Source organism: Hyperolius riggenbachi, chromosome 9 (genome assembly GCF_040937935.1).
Source record: "Hyperolius riggenbachi isolate aHypRig1 chromosome 9, aHypRig1.pri, whole genome shotgun sequence".
Lineage (NCBI taxonomy): Eukaryota > Metazoa > Chordata > Amphibia > Anura > Hyperoliidae > Hyperolius > Hyperolius riggenbachi.
Genome location: NC_090654.1, coordinates 116157619 through 116181208, shown reverse-complemented (window position 1 = coordinate 116181208; position 23590 = coordinate 116157619). Strand labels below are relative to the sequence as shown.

The 23590-nt window shown below is 45.0% G+C and overlaps 1 protein-coding gene across 3 annotated transcripts in view; it reads right to left on the bottom strand.

Moving 5' to 3' along the window:
- Positions 1 to 6406: 6406 nt before the first annotated feature.
- CCDC32 (coiled-coil domain containing 32) overlaps positions 6407 to 23590 on the bottom strand; it is a 44457-nt gene continuing 27273 nt past the window's right edge. The window contains exon 4 of one of the 3 annotated variants that reach the window (XM_068253389.1): positions 6407 to 10936. In XM_068253389.1, the coding sequence (XP_068109490.1) occupies positions 10798 to 10936 (139 nt within the window). In that variant the 3' untranslated portion in view covers positions 6407 to 10797. Of the gene's footprint in view, positions 10937 to 15066; positions 15310 to 23590 lie in introns of those variants that run through there. The other 2 variants (XM_068253391.1, XM_068253392.1) reach the window with 2 other exon arrangements.

The following is a 23590-nucleotide window of genomic DNA, read 5'->3' as shown; positions in this document are numbered from 1 at the left end:
TATCAATTGTTTTTTAGCGCATGTTCCTTCAAACTTAAATTATTTCTAACCCATTTTGAGGGTTTTGGGATCCCCTCTTAGGAACGTGCAGCTTAGTCAGGTCTTGTGAACCCCTTCAGCGCCGACTTTATCTCGATTTTTTGTCCTCAGAGGAGTTTGTAATGTAATTCCTGCCATCACTTCACTAACTGTCCTCAGAGGAGTTTATAATGTAATCCCTGCCATCACTTCACTAACTGTCCTCAGAGGAGTTTGTAATGTAATCCCTGCAATCACTAACTGTCCTCAGAGAAGCCTACAATCTAATGCCGGCCATGTTGGGGGTTAGTTTAGGATGTTGTCGGTCCAGGGGCAGCTGGTGATAGTGGGCCTTGGGAGGTAAAAAGTAAAAATCCGGCCCTTTGTCCACCTGCAATGGAAACTTTAGTTCCTTACCCATTCCCTGCTACCAGGAAGTACTGTTCAAAGTACTGTCCCATTTTTTAGCATACATGAATATAAATTACAGTAGAATCTTCTTATAGCAAACTGATATAGTAAACTCATTCCTCAGGTCCCAGAAAATGCTTTTGTATAAATATTCAATATGAGTAATTCTGATATAGTAATCTTATGATATAGTAATTTACTCTTGCTGGTCCCTTGGAGTTTACTATAAAGGGATTCTACTGTACTTCTAGAAAATACCGGGCATCACCTCATGAAGACAGGATACCACAAGAAACTAGCCACGGTCTTCTCAATCCCCCCTCCAGAATCCAAATTCCTTCTTGATGGAAATTGGAAAAAAAAATAAAATAAATAAAATAAAACCGAGAGCCCAATCTGGTGTAGTATTTTCTAATAATCTGGAAAATTAATGGAATTAAGATTATACTCACAAGTCAGGGTCACCACAAAGGCAACCACTGAAACAGCAGGTGGGGAGAATTATCACCTGACCCCACTCAGGTTTAAAGCCTCATCTACACGAGGCGATGTGACTTATCAATCGAGCCGCTGATGCGGCTCGATTGATAAGATCCGTCAGGTCGGATTTCGCCACCACCGATTCCCTGCTCGTTCCCCACGAGGGGACAATGGCAGGGAATCGAGCAGAAGATAAGCGGCGCCAGCGGGAACGAGCAGGGGATCGAATCCGACGCGCGGGCGAGTGGGGACCAGACAGGTACGCGCGGGGATGCGGAAGATAATTGAGCCGCCGGATCACCTCCTGTAGACGAGGCATAAAAAGTCGCTCTCTATAGACAGGAAGATATGGGGATACACCCCTCCACCCAGGGTGGACTAAGTCAGTGGTTAAACAAAGATAATAGAGGCGCCAGACAAGTATAAAATAAGTTTCACCTCCCCCAAATACACAAATGACCAGGCTAAATTCAGTCGTTAAACGTTATTCAACACAATTCTCTGATTATGATGCTCGGAGAATTGTGTTGAATTCATATAGTTGTACATTTAATGGCTGAATTTAGCCTGGTCATTTGTGTATTTGGGGAAGGTGAATCCACCCATTTCCCACCTTTTAGATGGATTTTAACTTATTTTATACTTGTCTGGCGCCTCTATTATCTTTGTTTAACCACTTCTTGATGGAAATTAGCACATTGACGTTTTGTTCTCCATTTGCCTGCCTTGTATCACTTTCTGCCTGCTGCACACACCACACTGTCCAGTATTTGAAAGTCCCGCTGAAAGATAAATTGCAGAAACCTCCTCCTGGCCCTCTCCTCTAGGAGGCAAAGCCCTCTGCTCCCCCGCTGTTAAATGCAGCCCTGTCTTGCCTCGACTTCCGGACTCCCGGCTAGCCTGTTCGAAGATGCACCACTCTCCTCCCCCTAAACTTAACCACTTGAGGACCACAGTACTAACACCCCCCCCCCCCCCCCCCCCCCTAAAGACCAGGCTATTTTTTTCAAAATAGGCCACTGCAGCTTTAAGGCCAAGCTGCAGGGCTGCACAACACAGCACACTAGCGATCCCCCCCCCTTCTTTTCTCCCCAACAACAGAGCTCTCTGATGGTGGGGTCTGATCGCCGCCCCAGTTTATTTTTTTGACAAAAATTTATGTTTTTTTTTCTATTAAATATACGGGGTTATTTTTGTTTGTTTTTTTCCCCTGCCTCCCTCCCACCCCCCGCCAGCCAATCATAGCGATCGGCTGTGTTATAGGCTTTAGCCTATGACAGCCGATCGCTCTCTTGTGCCCCAGGGGGACAGCCGTGTCACACGGCTGTCCCCAGTACAGTGCTGCCGTGGATCGCAGCGCTACACTAAGTAAAAAGACTGCGGTTTCGCTGTCTAAAACAGTCTCCGGGGCGGTGATCGCCACTGGGAGACTGAGGGCCCAATACCAAGCAGGAGATGCACGCGCAGCCTGCGCGCGATCTCCTGCAATAGCCGGCCCCAGGACTTGACACCAATTGGTCTTTAAATAGTTGAGACAGATGCCTCGCACAAACATTCTCGGTGCCCATCCAGGCTAGATCGTGCTGGACACCAGGCTACAAAGACTTCCAAGGTTTTGGCTCCCACTCCCATCTACACTGCTGTTGCCTTGCTCTAGGCATGCCAGGGCCCTCCTACACTGTTGTATCCCACTGTCCAGGTGAGCCCAATGCAAAACGAGCCTGGATGCTGGAATCTAGTTCCAGAAAGCAGGATGCCAGCTTTGATGCTCACTCTGCAGTTGCGAGGACACAAACACACATTTGTCATTATTGATGGAGCGGAGTGGTCTGTACATGCAGATAGGCACCCAGTATAACAACAGGTTACCGTTTTACTGAAGAAAACCATGCAGAGATATATCATACACCACCATCAGGTAATGCAGCTTACTTAGAAAAGAGAGGAACAGAGTGAATACAAGAAATCACAATACCATAGAGATTTTCACATCATTCTACAGACAATGACATCTTGTGGTTGCTTTACTATATGGAAATTTAGTTAATATTACTGTTAAATCTCTAACAATTATAGCCCCTTTTGCCAGCAAATACTGTATATACTCGACTAGAAATGTAAGACTTATTCACTAAATAAAAGTATAGTGGGCGACTTATACACAAGTCACAAGCAACACGAAGCACACCGAGTAATGTGTGTACTATTAGTGACATTCCCATTTACAGCAATTTACCCTTGATAAAGGAAATGCCAAGAAAACCCATCTGAAAGTCCTGACCACAACAATTAACTTCCCTATCGGTATGATTATTTCTGGATTTTAGGGTCTTTTTAAAAGTTTCAGACCCTAAAATCAGGAAAATAATCATGCTGCCAGAGTCTCTGCAGCAGCCCCTGCTCTCACTCACCTCCCTGGGGTCCAACAAGCAATTTTACCTCCGCCCTCCGGGTGGTACTGTAACGCTGTAGTGAGATTACTGACAGCGATCTCACCAGAGTGATTCAGAGCCTCGGAGGAGAGGAAGGAGAATGGCTACAGACGTCTGGATCCTCTGGGAGGTAAGTAAAAACACCTGCTGCATGCTATACTCTGCATTGAGCTCCCAGCGGCTAGCCCGAGTGTAGCTCAGGCTTACCGCCAAGGAGGTTAACAAGGAAAGGGGCACGGGGAAAATAGTGGGTTTCAGGAAGGTGGGTGTGAATAATTGCTGCACTCTTGGTTGCTTGTTGGAGGTATTGTCTGCACTTAAGGGACAGGAGGGGTTAATGGCTGCAAAACTGTATGCAGTGCAGTCATTAACCCCTTTAGGGCTCCAAGTGCAGCTGTTAATTCTGCCTGGTCCCTAAGTGCAGCCATTAACTTTGCTGGGTAGACTTATACTTGAGTCAATACAAAATTCCAGCTTAAGAGGGTCAAATGTTGAAGTCAACTTACATTCGAAGATATAAGGTAACACAATGAAGAGACGGTTTAGGAGATTAAAAGGATCTTTAATAATATTTTAAAATTACAAAAAAAACAAAAAACAAAAAACACATTGAGGTTTTTAACAATTCAGTAAAAAATAAATAGAACAGGCAGAATTTACAATGATCTAAATTTTTGATCTAAAACTTCTACGGCGTGAACAAAAAAAAAAAAAATATATAGCGACATACGGTGTATGACTTTATAGCTGTAAATGGAATAATGCATAGATGAGCAGAATACATATACACTTTATTGCATTCTAATACATTTCCCTGTGTAAGATGCTATAGGCAACAATATACCTGTCTAATAGAAATCGCCAACAGGTTGCTAAAAATTTGATGTTGATGCAAATTGTATGCCAATTTCCCCACAAATGTATGCAGTAGCTGCTGCACTGGATTGGTCCAATGACTAACTTGCATCAACTCAAAATTATAACCATCTCATTAACCATCCCTACAAGCAAACACTCTCATCCAAGTGTTTAGCCAAATGAAGAAACATTGTGTCAGTTCTATGGAATGACCGCACCAGCTTCTGTGAGCATACCTACAATGAATGGAGCACAAGGATCAAATGTCATATTTAAATTATGTATATCACTAATGTAATCCCTTTCTCCTCTGTTTTTCAGTGACAACTTTTCTCTAATCAGACACCAATTATTTATTTATCACCCCAGTACTAAGCTGTTCTGTTTTCTTAAAGGGAACCTAAAGCAGGGCTTCTATTTGTATTTCCTTTTATTAAGAAATACCAGTTTCCTGGCTATCCTGCTGATCTCTTTGGCTGCAACAGTGTCGGAATCACACACCTGAAACAAGCATGCAGCAAATCCAGTCACACTTCAGTCAGACCATCTGATGTGCATACTTGTTCAGGGTCTATGGCTAAAAGTATTAAAGGCAGAGGGCCCACAGACAATATGCATTGTTTAAAAGGAAGTAAATATGGCAACTTCTATATACCTGTCACTTTGGGTTCTCTTTAAGGATCAGAACATTTTTTTTTTTTTTTTTTTTTTACAACTCCCACACGGATTGGCTCACTGTGACACAGGGTGAGAAGCCAATGATCATTGGACAGCTGAGTTGGTGGTGGTGCATACCCGTGATCATGGCAGGAGTGGGTAAAGCCAGCGCAATTAAATCTACACTGTGTCAGGATTAAATATCCATAGACACTGTGCAGATTTAATAACGCACAGTCCCAAACCGGTTGCCTCAATCTAGCAAAAGAAAAATCTGTCATAAAAACAGGCACATGCTAAAAATACAGCTGTTCAGAGAGACGGCAGGTTTTAGAACCTTGACACATTGCTTCCTGCAGTACACAGTTAAGACTCATACACACATCAGACCATAGTCTTTAGAAAATGAAAAATCAGAGACCAATTTCACCCTCTTCCATGTAGTATGAGAGCCATACCTACACAGTCTATTCTATGGAGCTGAACTCCCCATCAGACAGAACTCTTTGCAAGCTGCTGCACACAAAGATGCTGTAGACATTCAAAAGATCAGTATCTGCAAAAGATCCGTTCCTTCAAAATGCATTCATAGTCTATGAGATCTGCAGATCATCATACACACCTTGTTTAACAGACATTCATCTGCAGATCAGATCCACCAGGATGGATTTTCAGATCTGCAGATGATTGTCTGATCTGCAGATGAATGTCAGTTAAACAAGGTGTGAATGATGATCTGCAGATCTCATAGACTATGAATGCAATTTGCAGGAACGGATCTTTGGCAGGAACAGATCTTTTGCAGATACTGATCTTTTGTGTCAGTACAGCATCTTTGTGTGCAGCATCTTGCAAATATTTTTTTCTGATGGGGAGTTCAGCTCCATAGAATAGACTGTAGGTATGGCTCTCATACTACATGAAAGGGGGTAAAATTGGTCTGTGATCTTTCATTTTCAAAAGACTATGGTCTGATGTGTGTATGTGGCCTTACAGGCATGGTCAGTGTTTAGCTCTCCCCTTTGAGGTGCATACACACATCAGACTATAGTCTTTGGAAAATGAAAGTTCACAGACCAATCTTACCACCCTTCATGTAGTATGAGGGCCATACCTTCACAGTATTTTCTATGGAGCTGAACTCCCCATCAGAAAAAAAACTTTGCAAGATGCTTCACACAAAGATGCTGTAGACATTCAAAAGATCAGTATCTGCAAAAGATCTGTTCCTGCAAAAGATCCATTCCTGCAAATTGCATTCATAGTCTATGAGATCTGCAGATCATCATACACACCTTGTTTAACTGACATTCATCTGCAGATCACACAATCATCTGCAGATCTGAAAATACATCCTGGTGGATCTGATCTGCAGATGATCTGCAGATGATTGTCTGTTAAACAAGGTGTGTATGAGGATCTGCAGATATCAGACTATGAATGCATTTTGCAGGAATGGATCTTTCGCAGGAACAGATCTTTTGCAGATAATGATCTTTTGAATGTGTACAGGCATCTTTGTGTACAGCATCTTGCAAAGATTGTATCTGATGGGGAGTGCAGCTCCATAGAATAGACTGTGTAGAGTAAGGCTCTCATACTACATGGAAGGGGGTACAATTTGTCTGTGATCTTGCCTTTTCCAAAGACTTTTATCTCAAGTGTGTATGTAGCATTAAGGTGCCCATTAGGGATGATCACAGATATGCAAATTCTTCCAAGTTGATGCAAATATATGCAACTTGAAAATTGACCAACCAATTTAAACCCAGGTTTAAATTGATTGGTCCTTTTTCAAGCTGCATATATTTGTATAAAATTTGCATAATTTCAGAAGTATTTGCATCTCATTGATGTGCCCTAGTGCCCATACATGGTACAATTTTTCATTTTTTTCCCCCGAATAGATAATTTAGTTCGCTTATTCCATTAGATCGAATATAAAGATTTTTCCAACATGTCTGATCAGATTTTTATAGAAAAAAAAAACATGGGAATAATCGTTCGTTTTTCTTGATCGACAAAAAAAATATTTTCAACTTTCGTTCAATTCGATCGTCTTGTTAAAAAAAAACAGGAAAATCTAACGTTACTGTACCATTAGGGCTGGAACCCACAGGAGCGCTTTTGGCAGCGTTTTGGCAGCACTGCGATACGCTAGCAGTTTGCCAAAACGCTGGGCTAATGTTAATGGATGGGGCAACTTCCACAGGAGCATTTGCGTTTCTCAGAAACGCAAACGCAGGACGTGCAGCATTTTGGGAGCGTTAGCGCTTCAATGTAAAGTATTGAACCGCTAGCGGAAACGCTCAGCAAAACCTAAACTGAGCGGTTTTGCTAGCGTTTTGCGGTTCAGCACACTGTAACAAAATGAAAAATAATTCACAGGACCAATCAGGATAAAAACGCAAAACGCTACACACCCGCTGGGCAAAAAAATACAATGTTGCAAAACACGACCAAAAACGCGCATGAATCCGCTTGCAAACCGCTCAGACAAAACGCTAGCGGTTGCGTTTGCGGATTTCAGTGGGTTCCAGGCCTCAGTGTTAGAACAGCTGTCCCAGGAAAAACAAGGTCCTGTGGACAGTGGGATTATGTCAACATTATAGTCTGTAGAAAGCCTAATAAGTAGTATTGTGCAATCTGTGCACCATGACAACAGATCATCTCAGTCTGCACCTGGTGAGGATGATAATTACCAAAGTAACTTGTCAACAGTATGTCCAGCGTTATAATCCAAGCGTTAGTTGTTAAGATGCATGGTTTAATAATTGATCAATATTTGTGGCACAGCATTGGATAACTGTCATCTATTGCCTACCAGCAATGTAAATCGTTATAAAGGAGATGAAAAGAAAAGGGAAACTGTAGAGTTTCCTAATTTACTTTGCTTGTGAGGAAGACCCATTGTTGTGATATACTCGGCAATTAGATTCTTTAGTGCAATCCACTGCAGTAAGCCACACAAAGGTCATCAAATAGACTGTTACTGCTGAGCACTTACACGAGCGGAGCAGCATTAAGCCCCCTCTACACCATTCAACTCCAGGCGCGATCGATCGAATTCGATTGGATCAAAGTCGATTAGATCGATTAAATCTGACATGTCTGATCAGGATTCGATCGATCGTGTGATCAATTTTGGAATAGTTTACAATGCAAATCGATCACACGATCGATCGAATCCAGAACTGGCATGTCGGATTTAACCGATCTAATTGAATTCCAGCGATCGCGCCTGGAATTTAATGGTGTAGAGGGTGCTTTAAAGAAAAGGGGGAGAAAAAAAAACAAAAACGAAAAAAAAAAAACCTTATGTCATTAATATTAGCATTATAGTGTATGTTGTCCTATGTACTAAAGACTCTCTTAGTTACGCATCTCAGACACTATTTTTGTAAGTGACTCAGGGGAGAACAAACTTCACACTCACACTTTTAAATAATACCAGTTGCTTGGCTATCCTGCTGATCCTCAGCCTCTAATACTGTTATCCATAGACCCTGAACAAGCATGCAGCAGATCTGGTGTTTCTGACATTGTCAGATCTGACACTATAAGCTTCAGGCTTGTTTCTGGTGTTATTCAGACACTACTGCAGCCAAATAGAGATCAGCAGGGCTGCCAGGCAACTGGTATTGTTTAAAAGGAAGTAAATATAGCAGCCTCCATATTCTTCTCACTACAGTTGTCCTTTTAGGTGGTACTGAACTTGCTTGTGACAGTGAAATCTACACGTGGGCAGCCTTGCTGTAATGCACTGCGCATCATTCTCAAGGTTTTGTTGTAGCCCTCTACATGAGGACATCATGTATTACATGAAGGGGAGGGCTCCTATCCAGCCCTCTTCCCCAACATTAGGGTGGAGCAGAATCACAAGTGGGGAGGGGGCAGAGGAGGAGGGCTGTCAAGTAAGGGCAAGAGAGTAGATAGGTCCAATACGCAGAAGAGGATAATACATAATCCGACACCCCTCCCCCCCCTCACAGTGCCCTACTATGATGACCCTTTTGCCATGGCAATATACATTATAGGACAACTGAAGCGAAAGGGACATGGAGGCTGCCATATTTATTTCCTTTTAAGCAATACCAGTTGCCTGGCTGTCCTGCTGATCCTCTGCCTCTAATATTTTTAGCCACAGACCCTGAACAAGCATACAGCAGATCAGGTGTTTCTGACATTATTGTCAGATCTGACAAGATTAGCTGCATGCTTGTTTCTGGTGTAATTATGGGTCAAACACTACTGCATTTAAATAGATCAGCAGGACTGCTAGGTAACTGGTATTGTTTAAAAGGAAATACATATGGCAGCCTCCATAGCCCTCTCCCTACAGTTGGCAAATGATCAAGTACAACCGTTCGCTTGCTGTAGATTACCTTCTGTATTCCTACAAGCCAAGCTTCATAAAAGTAAACCTGAAAGGAAAAAAAGAGCCCATTTTGGGTACTTACCCCAGGAGAGGGAAACCTCTGGATGCTCCAGAAATTTCCCCGTCACCATTCTCCTTGCCATTCCAGTACTGAGAACCCCACAAGCCAGTAAACAAGGGCAGCTCTGTGGTGGCAGCTCTGTGCTACTGGACAGGCATGAGCTGTCTGTGTGTGCACAGTGCAGGCAAGCACCAGAACTTTGGGGGTCCCAGCACTGGAATGGAGAACAGGGGAAGCCTCTGTGGGATCCAGAGTCTTCCCTCTCCTCAGGTAAAAATATCCAAATTTTCTACCTAAGGAGCTTCCAGATTTCCTTTAAGTTCAGGGATATCGGTAGTGACAAGGCATACATTATTGCTCAAGACACACTTTGTTTTAGCGGGAAAACAGAAGCCTTAGCATCAGCTTCCTGTTGAAATGACTCCCTTAAAGTGTACCCGAGACGATGGGACATGAAAGTTTTATACATACCTGGGCCTTCCTCCAGCCCCCTTAACACAGATTGTTCCTTCGCCGGCATCCTCCGCCACCTGGGTCCATCGGTAGAAGCTCCGTTACCTTCGGACAGATGCTGCAGACGCAGTCTGCCCGCGTGCGCTCCCCATCTCACTCCCACTGCCAGGAGCATTCTGCACATGTGCAGTAGTACTGTGTAGGCGCAGAATGCTCCACGCCGCACATGTCCAGGACGCCCCAATACGCAAAGATAATGGAGCTTCTACCGATAGGTCCAGGAGGATGAGGGAGCTATCGGCTTGGAGGGGCCTGGAGGAAGACCCACATATGCATAAAACGTTTATTTCCTGCTGTCTCAGGTGCACTTTACATTCAGCAATGAGGCAGTAAGTAAGTAATCTATACTGGATATTAAACACTGAGAAGAGATACTGGAGAGATGTTCTACAATTGATTTACACATCTATTTTGTTCAGATACACGTTCCATTCTGTGTGGATTACAAGTACACTTGATGTGGGCACTTCTCACACACATTTCTTAGACTTGCACTAAGACAGAACTATAACTATTAATATTAAGAGAACAAAAGTTACCGTATTTATGTAAATGAAATGACTTGTGTTTCATCAAATACAAAAGATTTTTGGGAAAGAAATTACATCGCACAGCTTTTCTCTCTATACAAATGGAATGAAAGGGCTCATCTGTAATGCTGGGAATACACGTTAAGTTTTTACTTTAGATAGATGGGTTCGATAGATAAATTCCAACCTGTTGGATCTGGTCGATTCTACTTTCGTTTCGATTCTCCTCATTCAAGTGAATGTAATTGATAAGAAGAGATAAGGAATCGAGAGGGGAATCGAGCAGTGAATCGAGAGTAGAATCGATTGAAAGCGAAAACGACGGCAAAAACGAACGCAAAAACGCATCGTGTATTCCCAGCATAAGACAGGTTCATCCACCAACAAACACTTCCCACCAACTGTCCGGATATTAGGAGAAGATCAGATGAATAACAGGCAGCAGTTGAATAAACCACTTCAGGGCTCCGCAGCTGCAGGATCCTGATCCTTCTCACTGGGTGTCAAAGGAGTCTCGCCAGGTATGAGACACTGTACTTCCTCTGCATTTAGTGCAACTTTCTCTGGCTGCAGCCACCGCTTTAAATGTTCCAGTGTGCTGGGAAAGTGAGAATTGAAAAAAGGGAAGAAATCAATAGGCTTAGGCAGCTAAAGGAAAAAGAGCCGAAACAAGATTAAGCAAGGGTAATGAGCTGTGATTTTATATCATGTCATGTTCAGGTAATGGGTTGAAATAAGTGTTGTAAGATAAAAATAGTTGGGTGGAAGAGGAATAGGTATTGTTTTTTTATTAACTAAATCATTTCTGAATGAGTCACGCAATACAATTATGGAATTGAGAAAAGTAAAGTGAAACATTATTAGACATGTAAAATAAAAAACTACAAAAACAGTAAAGGCATCAAATGTATAATTCAGCCAACCCCCTATAGGTTTCTTAGCCAGCTTTCAAGTAAACAGGAGTTCTCTGCTCAGCCTTGCCACAGGTCTACCTTAGGAGGCAAGGCCATGAATGACTTACTGGAGTTGGTATCTTCCAAGACAGCCACCTGAAACCATTTACTCATCTCGCGATGCAGGGAGATCGATCCAACGACATCTCCCTGACGACGAGTGCTCATCCCTATCCATCTTCTGGCCGGCGGGTATGCGCCACATAACACAACAGGCACAAATGAGACTTCAAGCAATCGCGGTACATTGCACGGGAGTCATCGGGGATCTTAAAGATCCGTCGTGACCATGGATGTCCGCACGTCTGGCAAAATAGGGCATTGGCCCTCCCCTAGCCAGCTGCTGCGACCCCCCCCCCCAGACTGCCAAACCCGGAAGTATGAGGAGGTCGCGGCCGACAGTCCTGCTGCTGCTGCACTGCCTTATGAGTCTCTCGACTCTCACCGACTCTGACACAGGCTGGGCTGCAGCTGGGCACCGGGCGGGCAGCTGGCTGATGATCAGCGATAGCCGCCCGCATCCGCAGCACGATCTGACGCTGGCTGGCCGCTCTGCTCACAGGGGGGTCCCTGTCACTACCTAACCTGGGGGGTCCCTGTCACTACCTAATCTGGTGGGTGCCTGGTCACTACCTAACCTGGGCGGCACCTGTCTCTACCTAAACTGGGGGTCCCTGTCACTACTACCTAACCTGGGGGGGTCCCTGTCACTACCTAACCTGGGGGGAACCCTGTCTCTACCTAACCTGGGGGGGAACCCTGTCCCTACCTAACCTGGGGGGAACCCTGTCCCTACCTAACCTGGGGGGAACCCTGTCACTACTACCTAACCTGGGGGGTCCCTGTCACTACCTAACCTGGGGGTCCCTGTCACTACTACCTAACCTGGGAGGTCCCTGTCACTACCTAAACTGGGGGTCCCTGTCACTACTACCTAACCTGGGGGGGTCCCTGTCACTACTACCTAACCTAGGGGGGTCCCTGTCACTACCTTACCTGGGGGGGGTCCCTGTCACTACCTAATCTGGGGCACCTGTCACTTCCTAACCTGGGGAGCGCCTGTCACTTCCTAACCTGGGGGGCTCCTGGCGCTACCTAAATTAGGGGGGCACGTGTCACTAACTAAACTATCCAGGCCAGCCAGCCCAGCATCACCACCAGCCCAGAATCACTGTCAAAAAGGCCACAGCATCACCGCCAGTCAGGCCAGCATTTACTTCGACCAGCCAAGCACAACCCAGCATCACCGCCAGCCAGCCCAGCCACAGCATCACCGCAAGGCCTTTCAGCCCACAAATCATCCCCAATCCAGCCAAAAACACTATTGCCAGACAGGCACAGCAGCCAGTAGAGGAGAATTGAGAAGCCAGGTATGAAGTGTCTACCATATTAAGGGGGCATTCTGCCTATTTATGTGAAATGCTGTCTATTTATGTGCTTCATGACTGCTGAATTTGTCTTGTTGGGGGCATCACGATTGCTGAATTTGTCTTTTTTGGGGGTCACATGATTGCTAACTGCGAGACTAATGCTGCATACACACTTGAGATAAAAGTCTTTGGAAAAGGCAAGATCACAGACCAATTATACCCCATTCCATGTAGTATGAGAGCCATACTCTACACATTCTATTCTATAGAGCTGCACTCCCCATCAGATAAAATCTTTGCAAGATGCTGCACACAAAGATGCCCGTACACATTCAAAAGATCATTATCTGCAAAAGATCTCTTCCTGCAATAGATCCATTCCTGCAAAATGCATTCATAGTCTATGAGATCTGCAGATCATCATACACACCTTGTTTAACAGGCAATCATCTGCAGATCAGATCCACCAGGATGGATTTTCAGTTCTGCAGATGATTGCCAGATATGCAGATGAAGTCTGTTAACCTCCTTAGCGGTAACCCCGTGCTGGACACGGGGTAAGCCGCCGGAGGGTGCCGCTCAGGCCCTGCTGGGCCGATTTTCATAATTTTTTTTTTGCTGGACGCAGCTAGCACTTTGCTAGCTGCGCCAGCACTCTGATCGCCGCCGGCCCCCGCCCGATCGCCGCTATCTGCTGCGGCGCGCGCCCCCCCCCCCCAGATCCCGTGCGCTGCCTGGCCAATCAGTGCCAGGCAGCGCCGAGGGGTTGTTCGGGACTCCCAATGACGTCCCGACGTCGCTGACGTCATCCCGCCCCGTCACCATGGCGACGGGGGAAGCCCTCCAGGAAATCCCGTTCTTTGAACGGGATTTCCTGATCGCCTATCGCCGGAGGCGATCGGCGGGGCTGGGGGGATGCCGCTGAGCAGCGGCTATCATGTAGCGAGCCCTGGGCTCGCTACATGATTTAAAAAAAAAAAACAAAAAAAAACTGCTGCGCTGCCCCCTGGTGGAATTTTTCATACCGCCAGGGGGGTTAAACAAGGTGTGTATGAGGATCTGCAGATCTCAAAGACTATGAATGCATTTTGCAGGAATGGATCTATTGTAGGAAGAGATCTTTTGCAGATAATGATCTTTTGAATGTGTACAGCATCTTGCAAAGATTTTATCTTATGGGGAGTGCAGCTCCATAGAATAGACTGTGTAGAGTATGGCTCTCATACTATATGGAATGGGGTAAAATTGGTCTGTGATCTTGCCTTTTCCAAAGACTTTTATCTCAAGTGTGTATGCAGCATAAGGTTGAAGCTGAATCATCATCATCATATGAGACAATAGCATTAAACCTACTTTCTTAGCTTTTTAAAACAGAAAATAAAACTGGGAGGTTCTAAAATAAAAAAAAAAGAATACATTTTTCAGGAGTAGGATGGATGAAATTGTTTATCTTCACAGTTTATTTTTAACTTGGATTTTCCATAATGTTCATGTATGAGTTAAAACGTTTGTATTTAGTTTAAATTGCTGTTGCCACTTTGGGCCCGTTTCCACTATAGCGTTGCGGAATCGCCGGCGAATCACCGCAGGCAAATCGCATGCGGGTGCGATTCCGCATGCGTTTTTTTGCCGCGATTTCGCATAGGTAAGGCTGTATGCGAATTTAACCATGTCACTGCCTGTGTAAATTAACATTAATACCCATGCGAAATCGCGGCAAAAAACGCATGGGGAAAACGCATGCGATTTCCCTATTAAATACATTGCGTGCGATTCGCCTGCATTCCACACGCAGGCGAATTCTGAGGACCCTACCCTGCAGATTTTTTCTGCACAGAAAAACGTGCGGGGAAACGCACAAGTGGAAACAGTCCCATCCACTTGTACTGACTGTGCGAATCCGCATGCGGGAAACGCATGCGGATTCGCGATAGTGGAAACGGGCCCTTTGCGATAGACAGACTAGTGACTTTTGGGTTGCAGTTTGGGCACTCGGCCTCCACTGTCCTAATCTAATGTTCCACATTGCCAAGTTCATGTAAATTTGTCTCCCCTCATGGCCACACCCACATTCTGGTCCATGGCCACACCCATTTTTCAGCCGACGCGCTATACGCGCCACACAACGTAAGCCTCATATTTTTCGGCGGGCTGCACGCGCCGCACAAATTCACTAGAGTCTTCACCACACCCCTTCTTCCCTGCCTTTTTGCCCCCCCCCTGGAAAATCCAAAATGGATTACATTCTTTGTTTCCCTTAATTCTACACACAACACCCCATAATGACAATGTGAAAAATGTACTTGAGGTTTTGGTAAATTTATTAAAAAAACAAACAAACAAACAAAACAAAAAAAAAATGAGAAAGTACAGCCTTTGCCATGAAGCTCAAAATTGAGCTCAGGTGCATCCCATTTTCCCTGATCATAGTTGAGAGGTTTCTGCAGCTTAATTGGAGTCAATCTGTGGTAAAATCAGCCGATTTGACATGATTTGAAAAGGCAAACACCACTCTATAGGAGGTCCCCACAGTTGACAGTTCATTTGAAAGCACAAACCAAGGATGACGTCAAAGGAGTTGTCTGTAGACCTCCGAGGCAGGTTTGTATTGTGTGCTGTGAATACTTTCTGGATGCACTGTGTATCTACTATGTCAGAAAGAAGGAAATCATAAATCTAGCTTTTTCAGACAACTCTTCATATGACACAAAAAAAAATTGTAATATACAATCTAGAAAAGACAAGGTCATGGAGAAGATCTATTTATTCATGTACACCTTTTTTTGTTTTAATAATGCCTTAAGGACCAATGTCGGGAGAAATTCTAAAATGCTTGTCACCGAACAGTGATATACCTCTGTTTAACCATTTCAGCCAACAGGTTGTTTTCACCATACGGACGAGAGAAATGTTCACATTTCAGCGCTCCTACCTTTCATTCCCCAATAACTTTATCACTGCTAAGCACAACAAAATAATCTAGACCTTGTTTTTTCCCGCCACAAATTAGGCTTTCTTTGGGTAGTACATTATGCTAAGACTTATTTCATTCTAAATGCATTTTAATGGGAATAATCAGAAAAGGGGGGAAAAAAAAAAAAAAAAAAAGAAAAAAAGGGAAAAAAAAATTCATTTTTCAGTTTCGGCCATTATAGTTTTAAAATAAAATGTTCTCCTGTGAATAAAAGTCACACATTTTATTTGCCCATTTGTACCGGTTATTGCAACATTTAAATTATATCCCTAGTACAATGTATGGTGACAATATTTAAATTTGGAAATAAAGATGCATTTTTTTCAGTTTTACATCCATCACTACTGCCATGCCCATAATATAATAATAATAATAATAGATAATAATAATGAACCCTCTTGGCATACATATAGAGAAAAAATTATTCACTAATGTATCAAGGTGTACTATTACTATTTGGCCACAAGATGTCCTTGCGCATTATTTCCTATAAGCGTACAATAAGTACGCATAATTGAAAGTAATGTATAGCTGTGTTACTCGGAAGTAACGCAGCCATCTTATTGATGCCTGCGATCACGGTGGCCTAGAGGGGAGATGAATCAATGGGAACAAAGTTCCCATTCATTAATCTAATGATCGGCGACAGGAAGCACCAATTGAGAATGATCACCGGTTTTTGAACAAAAAAAGTGATCATTCTCGGCGGATATGCACGGATTGGCTCAGGGAGACTTCTGTCCCCTGCCACTTCTGTCCCCTGGAGTTAGGGCTGGTTCAGACGGACGTCTGCGTGGCGTCGCGTCTGGGGGCGTTGCGGCGGCTGCGCGGTCAGGCTTTCAGTAGCCTTCGGTCGCGTTTTTTTCCCCCCTAGGGGAACATTAGCCGTCGCGGTTGGCCACTCCCTGGAAGCTACATGTCGCTTCCAGGGGCAGCTCGAACGCAAACGAAAATCGGGACCCGAACGCCGCTTTCAGGTAAAAGCGTGCAAAAGCTTGGTGTAAAACGCTCCCATTCACTTGAATGTAAGCGTTTACCGCGACGTTCCGAACGCTTGCGGTAAACGCTCTGCAAGCGTCCATCTGAACCAACTCTTAGAGGGATACTGTGGGGGCAGGGAGGGGGGGGGGGGGGGGGGAGTTGGGGGAAATTGAGTTGAAGTTACCCAGGGCTTCTAATGGTCCCCCGCAGATATCCTGTACCCGTGCAGCCACTCACTGATGCTCCGGCCCCGCCTCCGGTTCACATCTGGAATTTCAGACTTAAGTCTGAAAACCACTGCGCCTGCGTTGCCGTGTCCTCGCTTCCCCTGATGTCACCAGGAGCGCACGGCGCAGGCACAGACCATAATGGGCCTGCACAGTACGCTCCTGGTGCCATCAGCGGGAGTGATGACACGGCAACGCAGGCGCAGTGGTTTTCAGACTTAAGTCTGAAATTCCAGATGTGAACCGGAGGCGGGCCGGAACATTGGGGAGTGGCTGCGTGGGCACAGGATGTCTGTGGGGACCATTAGAAGCCCCGGGTAAGTTCAACTAATTTTCCCCTGACCCCCCCCCCCCCCCCCACCCCCGTGTCCCTTTAAGAAAAAAAACAAACTGCCTGTACTTTGCTATTTATTTTTCTAGTAACTGGATTAGGACTTGAGAAGTTTGATCAACAATCTGAACAACCCTTAGCATTTATGAATCATTTCAAGATCCAGACTATTAACTGCAGCATCTAAGGTTTCAGATGGAGCATTGTTCTTTATTGCAGCAATTCCTGCCTGATGAATAATCTCAGAAAAGGTCCAGTGGCTTTGAAGTACTGGGAACCATGCACTTCTGGAGAACCAGAATGACCTTCACCTATTCCTCCTGAATTCTCCTTAGATCCCGTAGAATTAGATGGAACACAAGAAAATGCATACAGAGGCTGCTGTGGCCAAGTGATTGCTAAGGCAACTATGTAAGCTTCTGAAAAGAAGTGGTGAAGAGGAAAGGAACAACATTTTGCTATTCCAAGGTAAAGCTAATAAGTCAATCATGGGGATTTTCCATCTTCATCAGAATGGGAACTAAAACTTATGATTTTTAGTATCATCAAATTCCAGAAGAGTGTGCTGTACAGCATTGTCTCAATGATTTTTTTATTTTTTTTTAATAAAGAGGACTACTGTACCTACAGGTAAAGAAGTTACAGGTGTTGATAATTACCCTTGTTAGAAAATTAATCACTGTGTGTCAATGTGTGTGTATATTATCAGGTCAAAACGTCAAGGGTATGTAAATCTTAGATCAAGGCCATCTGGGGCTTTGAGATTATAACTATGCGATAACAGCTTCAGCCAACCACTAATCATGAATGTAAAGGTACGTACACACCTCTGATTTTTCAAAACGGCATGTGTACAAACGATCGTTCGGCTGATAAGATTGATTTTGACCGATCCGCCAAACGGATCCGTCAAAACCAGCATTATCAGCTGAACAACGGTTTGTACACATACCTGATTTGACGTCCAAACGACCGGTCGTTTGGAAAAACCAGACGTGTGTACACACCTCAGAGAACATTTTGGGCATGCTCAATTATAATTCCCCCCCCCCCCCCCAAAAAAGTCAAAGAGTATTTATCTTTTTTTTATAAAAAAACAAACAAAACAATCAACCAACCTTAGATTAAAGGGGCACTACAGCGAAAAAGTGTAAAATTTTAAATATGTACAAATATATACAAATAAGAAGCACATTTTTTTCAGAGTAAAAGGAGCCATAAATTACTTTTCTACTATATTGCTGTCACTTACAGTAAGTTGTAGAAATCTGACAGAAGTGACAGGTTTTGGACTAGTGTCACTAGTCCATCTCATTATAGGGGATTCTCAGGGATATATTTATTTTCAAAACCACTTAGTGAATGGCAGTTACTGTGTCCAACTACCAAAAAAACGGTGTAGGGAGCAGGGAAGCCGGCCAGTATCTTTGTATAAATACTTTTTAGGGAATATCTTTATAAAGAATAAAAGTCTTGCTGAGAATCGCCTATGAAGAGATGGACTAGCCCAAAACCTGTCACTTATGTCAGATTTCTACTGCCTACATTAAGTGACAGCAACATAGGAGAAAAGTAATGTATGGCTCCTTTTACTCTGGAAAAAAATGTACTTCTCATTTGTCTATGTTTGCACATATTTTAAATTTTACAATTTTTCGCTGTAGTGCCCCTTTAAGGCTGTAGACACACTACAAGCACGTTCGGAGTGCTTTTTTGACCATCAGAGCTTTCTGCCCGTTTTTAAAAAACACTCCCATTAACTTGCATTAAAATCACAAGGGAAAAAAAAAAAAAAAAATCAAAAAAAAAAAAATCGCAACAGCAGCAATTTTACCGCAATTTTGATGCAAGTCAACGGAGCGAGTTTTTGTTAAAAAGGTCAGTTTAGACTTACCTGGTAAAGATGTTTCTAAACATCTCAGTGTACGGCAGGAAAAGGAGAGACTCCAGGCTCCTCCTCCAAGGGAAACACAATTGACAAGAAGTTTAAAAGGCCCCCACCCCCTGCTACCCTCAGTATATAGACAAGAAATCCGGCCAATGAGACACCCAAACGTGACCCAGACTCCTGTCTACTGCTCAATCCACACCAAAACAGTGCAAAAAAAGTCAGGAAGAAAGGATAGAAGGCAGCATAGAGGGAGGGATGTAGTATGCCGTACACTGAGATGTTTAGAAACATCTTTACCAGGTAAGTCTAAACTGACCTTTCTCTAACCATCTCAGTGTACGGCAGGAAAAGGAGAGATAGGCAAGTAACCCCCTACTCATATGAGGGAGGGACTGCTGCCTGAAGCACCTTTCGACCAAAATGTTGGCCCTGACTGAAGAAGAGTCCCATCTAAAATGCATATCTGGACCAATCAGTCTTTGGTTCTCCCAAAAAGCTTATCGCTTCAATTCTCTGTAGATTGAAGATTGAAAATAATGCAAGGCAAACAGGCCTATGCGAATGAGCGCAAGGCTAACGAGCCTATGCGAATGAGCGCAAGGCTAACGAGCCTATGCGAATGAGCGCAAGGCTAACGAGCCTATGCGAATGAGCGCAAGGCTAACGAGCCTATGCGAATGAGCGCAAGGCTAACGAGCCTATGCGAATGAGCTGCAAGGCTAACGAGCCTATGCGAATGAGCGCAAGGCTAACGAGCCTATGCGAATGAGCGCAAGGCTAACGAGCCTATGCGAATGAGCGCAAGGCTAACGAGCCTATGCGAATGAGCGCAAGGCTAACGAGCCTATGCGAATGAGCGCAAGGCTAACGAGCCTATGCGAATGAGCGCAAGGCTAACGAGCCTATGCGAATGAGCGCAAGGCTAACGAGCCTATGCGAATGAGCGCAAGGCTAACGAGCCTATGCGAATGAGCGCAAGGCTAACGAGCCTATGCGAATGAGCGCAAGGCTAACGAGCCTATGCGAATGAGCGCAAGGCTAACGAGCCTATGCGAATGAGCGCAAGGCTAACGAGCCTATGCGAATGAGCGCAAGGCTAACGAGCCTATGCGAATGAGCGCAAGGCTAACGGGCCTATGCGAATGAGCGCAAGGCTAACGGGCCCTATGCGAATGAGCGCAAGGCTAACGGGCCTATGCGAATGAGCGCAAGGCTAACGGGCCTATGCGAATGAGCGCAAGGCTAACGGGCCTATGCGAATGAGCGCAAGGCAAACGGGCCTATGCGAATGAGCGCAAGGCAAACGGGCCTATGCGAATGAGCGCAAGGCAAACGGGCCTATGCGAATGAGCGCAAGGCAAACGGGCCTATGCGAATGAGCGCAAGGCAAACGGGCCTATGCGAATGAGCGCAAGGCTAACGGGCCTATGCGAATGAACGCAAGGCTAACGGGCCTATGCGAATGAACGCAAGGCTAACGGGCCTATGCGACATGAACGCAAGGCTAACGGGCCTATGCGAATGAACGCAAGGCTAACGGGCCTATGCGAATGAACGCAAGGCTAACGGGCCTATGCGAATGAACGCAAGGCTAACGGGCCTATGCGAATGAACGCAAGGCTAACGGGCCTATGCGAATGAACGCAAGGCTAACGGGCCTATGCGAATGAACGCAAGGCTAACGGGCCTATGCGAATGAACGCAAGGCTAACAGGCCTATGCGAATGAACGCAAGGCTAACAGGCCTATGCGAATGAACGCAAGGCTAACAGGCCTATGCGAATGAACGCAAGGCTAACAGGCCTATGCGAATGAACGCAAGGCTAACAGGCCTATGCGAATGAACGCAAGGCTAACAGGCCTATGCGAATGAACGCAAGGCTAACAGGCCTATGCGAATGAACGCAAGGCTAACAGGCCTATGCGAATGAACGCAAGGCTAACAGGCCTATGCGAATGAACGCAAGGCTAACAGGCCTATGCGAATGAACGCAAGGCTAACAGGCCTATGCGAATGAACGCAAGGCTAACAGGCCTATGCGAATGAACGCAAGGCTAACAGGCCTATGCGAATGAACGCAAGGCTAACAGGCCTATGCGAATGAACGCAAGGCTAACAGGCCTATGCGAATGAACGCAAGGCTAACAGGCCTATGCGAATTGAACGCAAGGCTAACAGGCCTATGCGAATGAACGCAAGGCTAACAGGCCTATGCGAATGAACGCAAGGCTAACAGGCCTATGCGAATGAACGCAAGGCTAACAGGCCTATGCGAATGAACGCAAGGCTAACAGGCCTATGCGAATGAACGCAAGGCTAACAGGCCTATGCGAATGAACGCAAGGCTAACAGGCCTATGCGAATGAACGCAAGGCTAACAGGCCTATGCGAATGAACGCAAGGCTAACAGGCCTATGCGAATGAACGCAAGGCTAACAGGCCTATGCGAATGAACGCAAGGCTAACAGGCCTATGCGAATGAACGCAAGGCTAACAGGCCTATGCGAATGAACGCAAGGCTAACAGGCCTATGCGAATGAACGCAAGGCTAACAGGCCTATGCGAATGAACGCAAGGCTAACAGGCCTATGCGAATGAACGCAAGGCTAACAGGCCTATGCGAATGAACGCAAGGCTAACAGGCCTATGCGAATGAACGCAAGGCTAACAGGCCTATGCGAATGAACGCAAGGCTAACAGGCCTATGCGAATGAACGCAAGGCTAACAGGCCTATGCGAATGAACGCAAGGCTAACAGGCCTATGCGAATGAACGCAAGGCTAACAGGCCTATGCGAATGAACGCAAGGCTAACAGGCCTATGCGAATGAACGCAAGGCTAACAGGCCTATGCGAATGAACGCAAGGCTAACAGGCCTATGCGAATGAACGCAAGGCTAACAGGCCTATGCGAATGAACGCAAGGCTAACAGGCCTATGCGAATGAACGCAAGGCTAACAGGCCTATGCGAATGAACGCAAGGCTAACAGGCCTATGCGAATGAACGCAAGGCTAACAGGCCTATGCGAATGAACGCAAGGCTAACAGGCCTATGCGAATGAACGCAAGGCTAACAGGCCTATGCGAATGAACGCAAGGCTAACAGGCCTATGCGAATGAACGCAAAGCTATCAAGCGTCTGCAAATGAACGCAAAGCTATCAAGCGTCTGCAAATGAACGCAAAGCTATCAAGCGTCTGCAAATGAACGCAAAGCTATCAAGCGTCTGCAAATGAACGCAAAGCTATCAAGCGTCTGCAAATGAACGCAAAGCTATCAAGCGTCTGCAAATGAACGCAAAGCTATCAAGCGTCTGCAAATGAACGCAAAGCTATCAAGCGTCTGCAAATGAACGCAAAGCTATCAAGCGTCTGCAAATGAACGCAAAGCTATCAAGCGTCTGCAAATGAACGCAAAGCTATCAAGCGTCTGCAAATGAACGCAAAGCTATCAAGCGTCTGCAAATGAACGCAAAGCTATCAAGCGTCTGCAAATGAACGCAAAGCTATCAAGCGTCTGCAAATGAACGCAAAGCTATCAAGCGTCTGCAAATGAACGCAAAGCTATCAAGCGTCTGCAAATGAACGCAAAGCTATCAAGCGTCTGCAAATGAACGCAAAGCTATCAAGCGTCTGCAAATGAACGCAAAGCTATCAAGCGTCTGCAAATGAACGCAAAGCTATCAAGCGTCTGCAAATGAACGCAAAGCTATCAAGCGTCTGCAAATGAAAGCAAAGCTATCAAGCGTCTGCGAATGAAAGCAAAGCTATCAAGCGTCTGCAAAATGAAAGCAAAGCTATCAAGCGTCTGCAAAATGAAAGCAAAGCTATCAAGCGTCTGCAAATGAAAGCAAAACTATCAAGCGTCTGCAAATGAAAGCAAAGCTATCCAGCGTCTGCAAATGAAAGCAAAGCTATCAAGCGTCTGCAAATGAACGCAAAGCTATCACGCGTCTGCAAAATGAAAGCAAAGCTATCAAGCGTCTGCAAAATGAAAGCAAAGCTATCAAGCGTCTGCAAATGAAAGCAAAGCTATCAAGCGTCTGCAAATGAACGCAAAGCTATCACGCGTCTGCAAAATGAAAGCAAAGCTATCAAGCGTCTGCAAAATGAAAGCAAAGCTATCAAGCGTCTGCAAAATGAAAGCAAAGCTATCAAGCGTCTGCAAAATGAAAGCAAAGCTATCAAGCGTCTGCAAAATGAAAGCAAAGCTATCAAGCGTCTGCAAAATGAAAGCAAAGCTATCAAGCGTCTGCAAATGAAAGCAAAGCTATCAAGCGTCTGCAAATGAAAGCAAAGCTATCAAGCGTCTGCAAATGAAAGCAAAGCTATCAAGCGTCTGCAAATGAAAGCAAAGCTATCAAGCGTCTGCAAATGAAAGCAAAGCTATCAAGCGTATGCAAATAAATGCAAGGCTTAACAAGCTTCTGCAAAAGAAGTCAAGTCTTGCGAGCCTATGCACATGAAAGCAAGGTTAACAAGCATATGCAAATAAATGCTAATGAATGCAAATGCAAGGCTGACA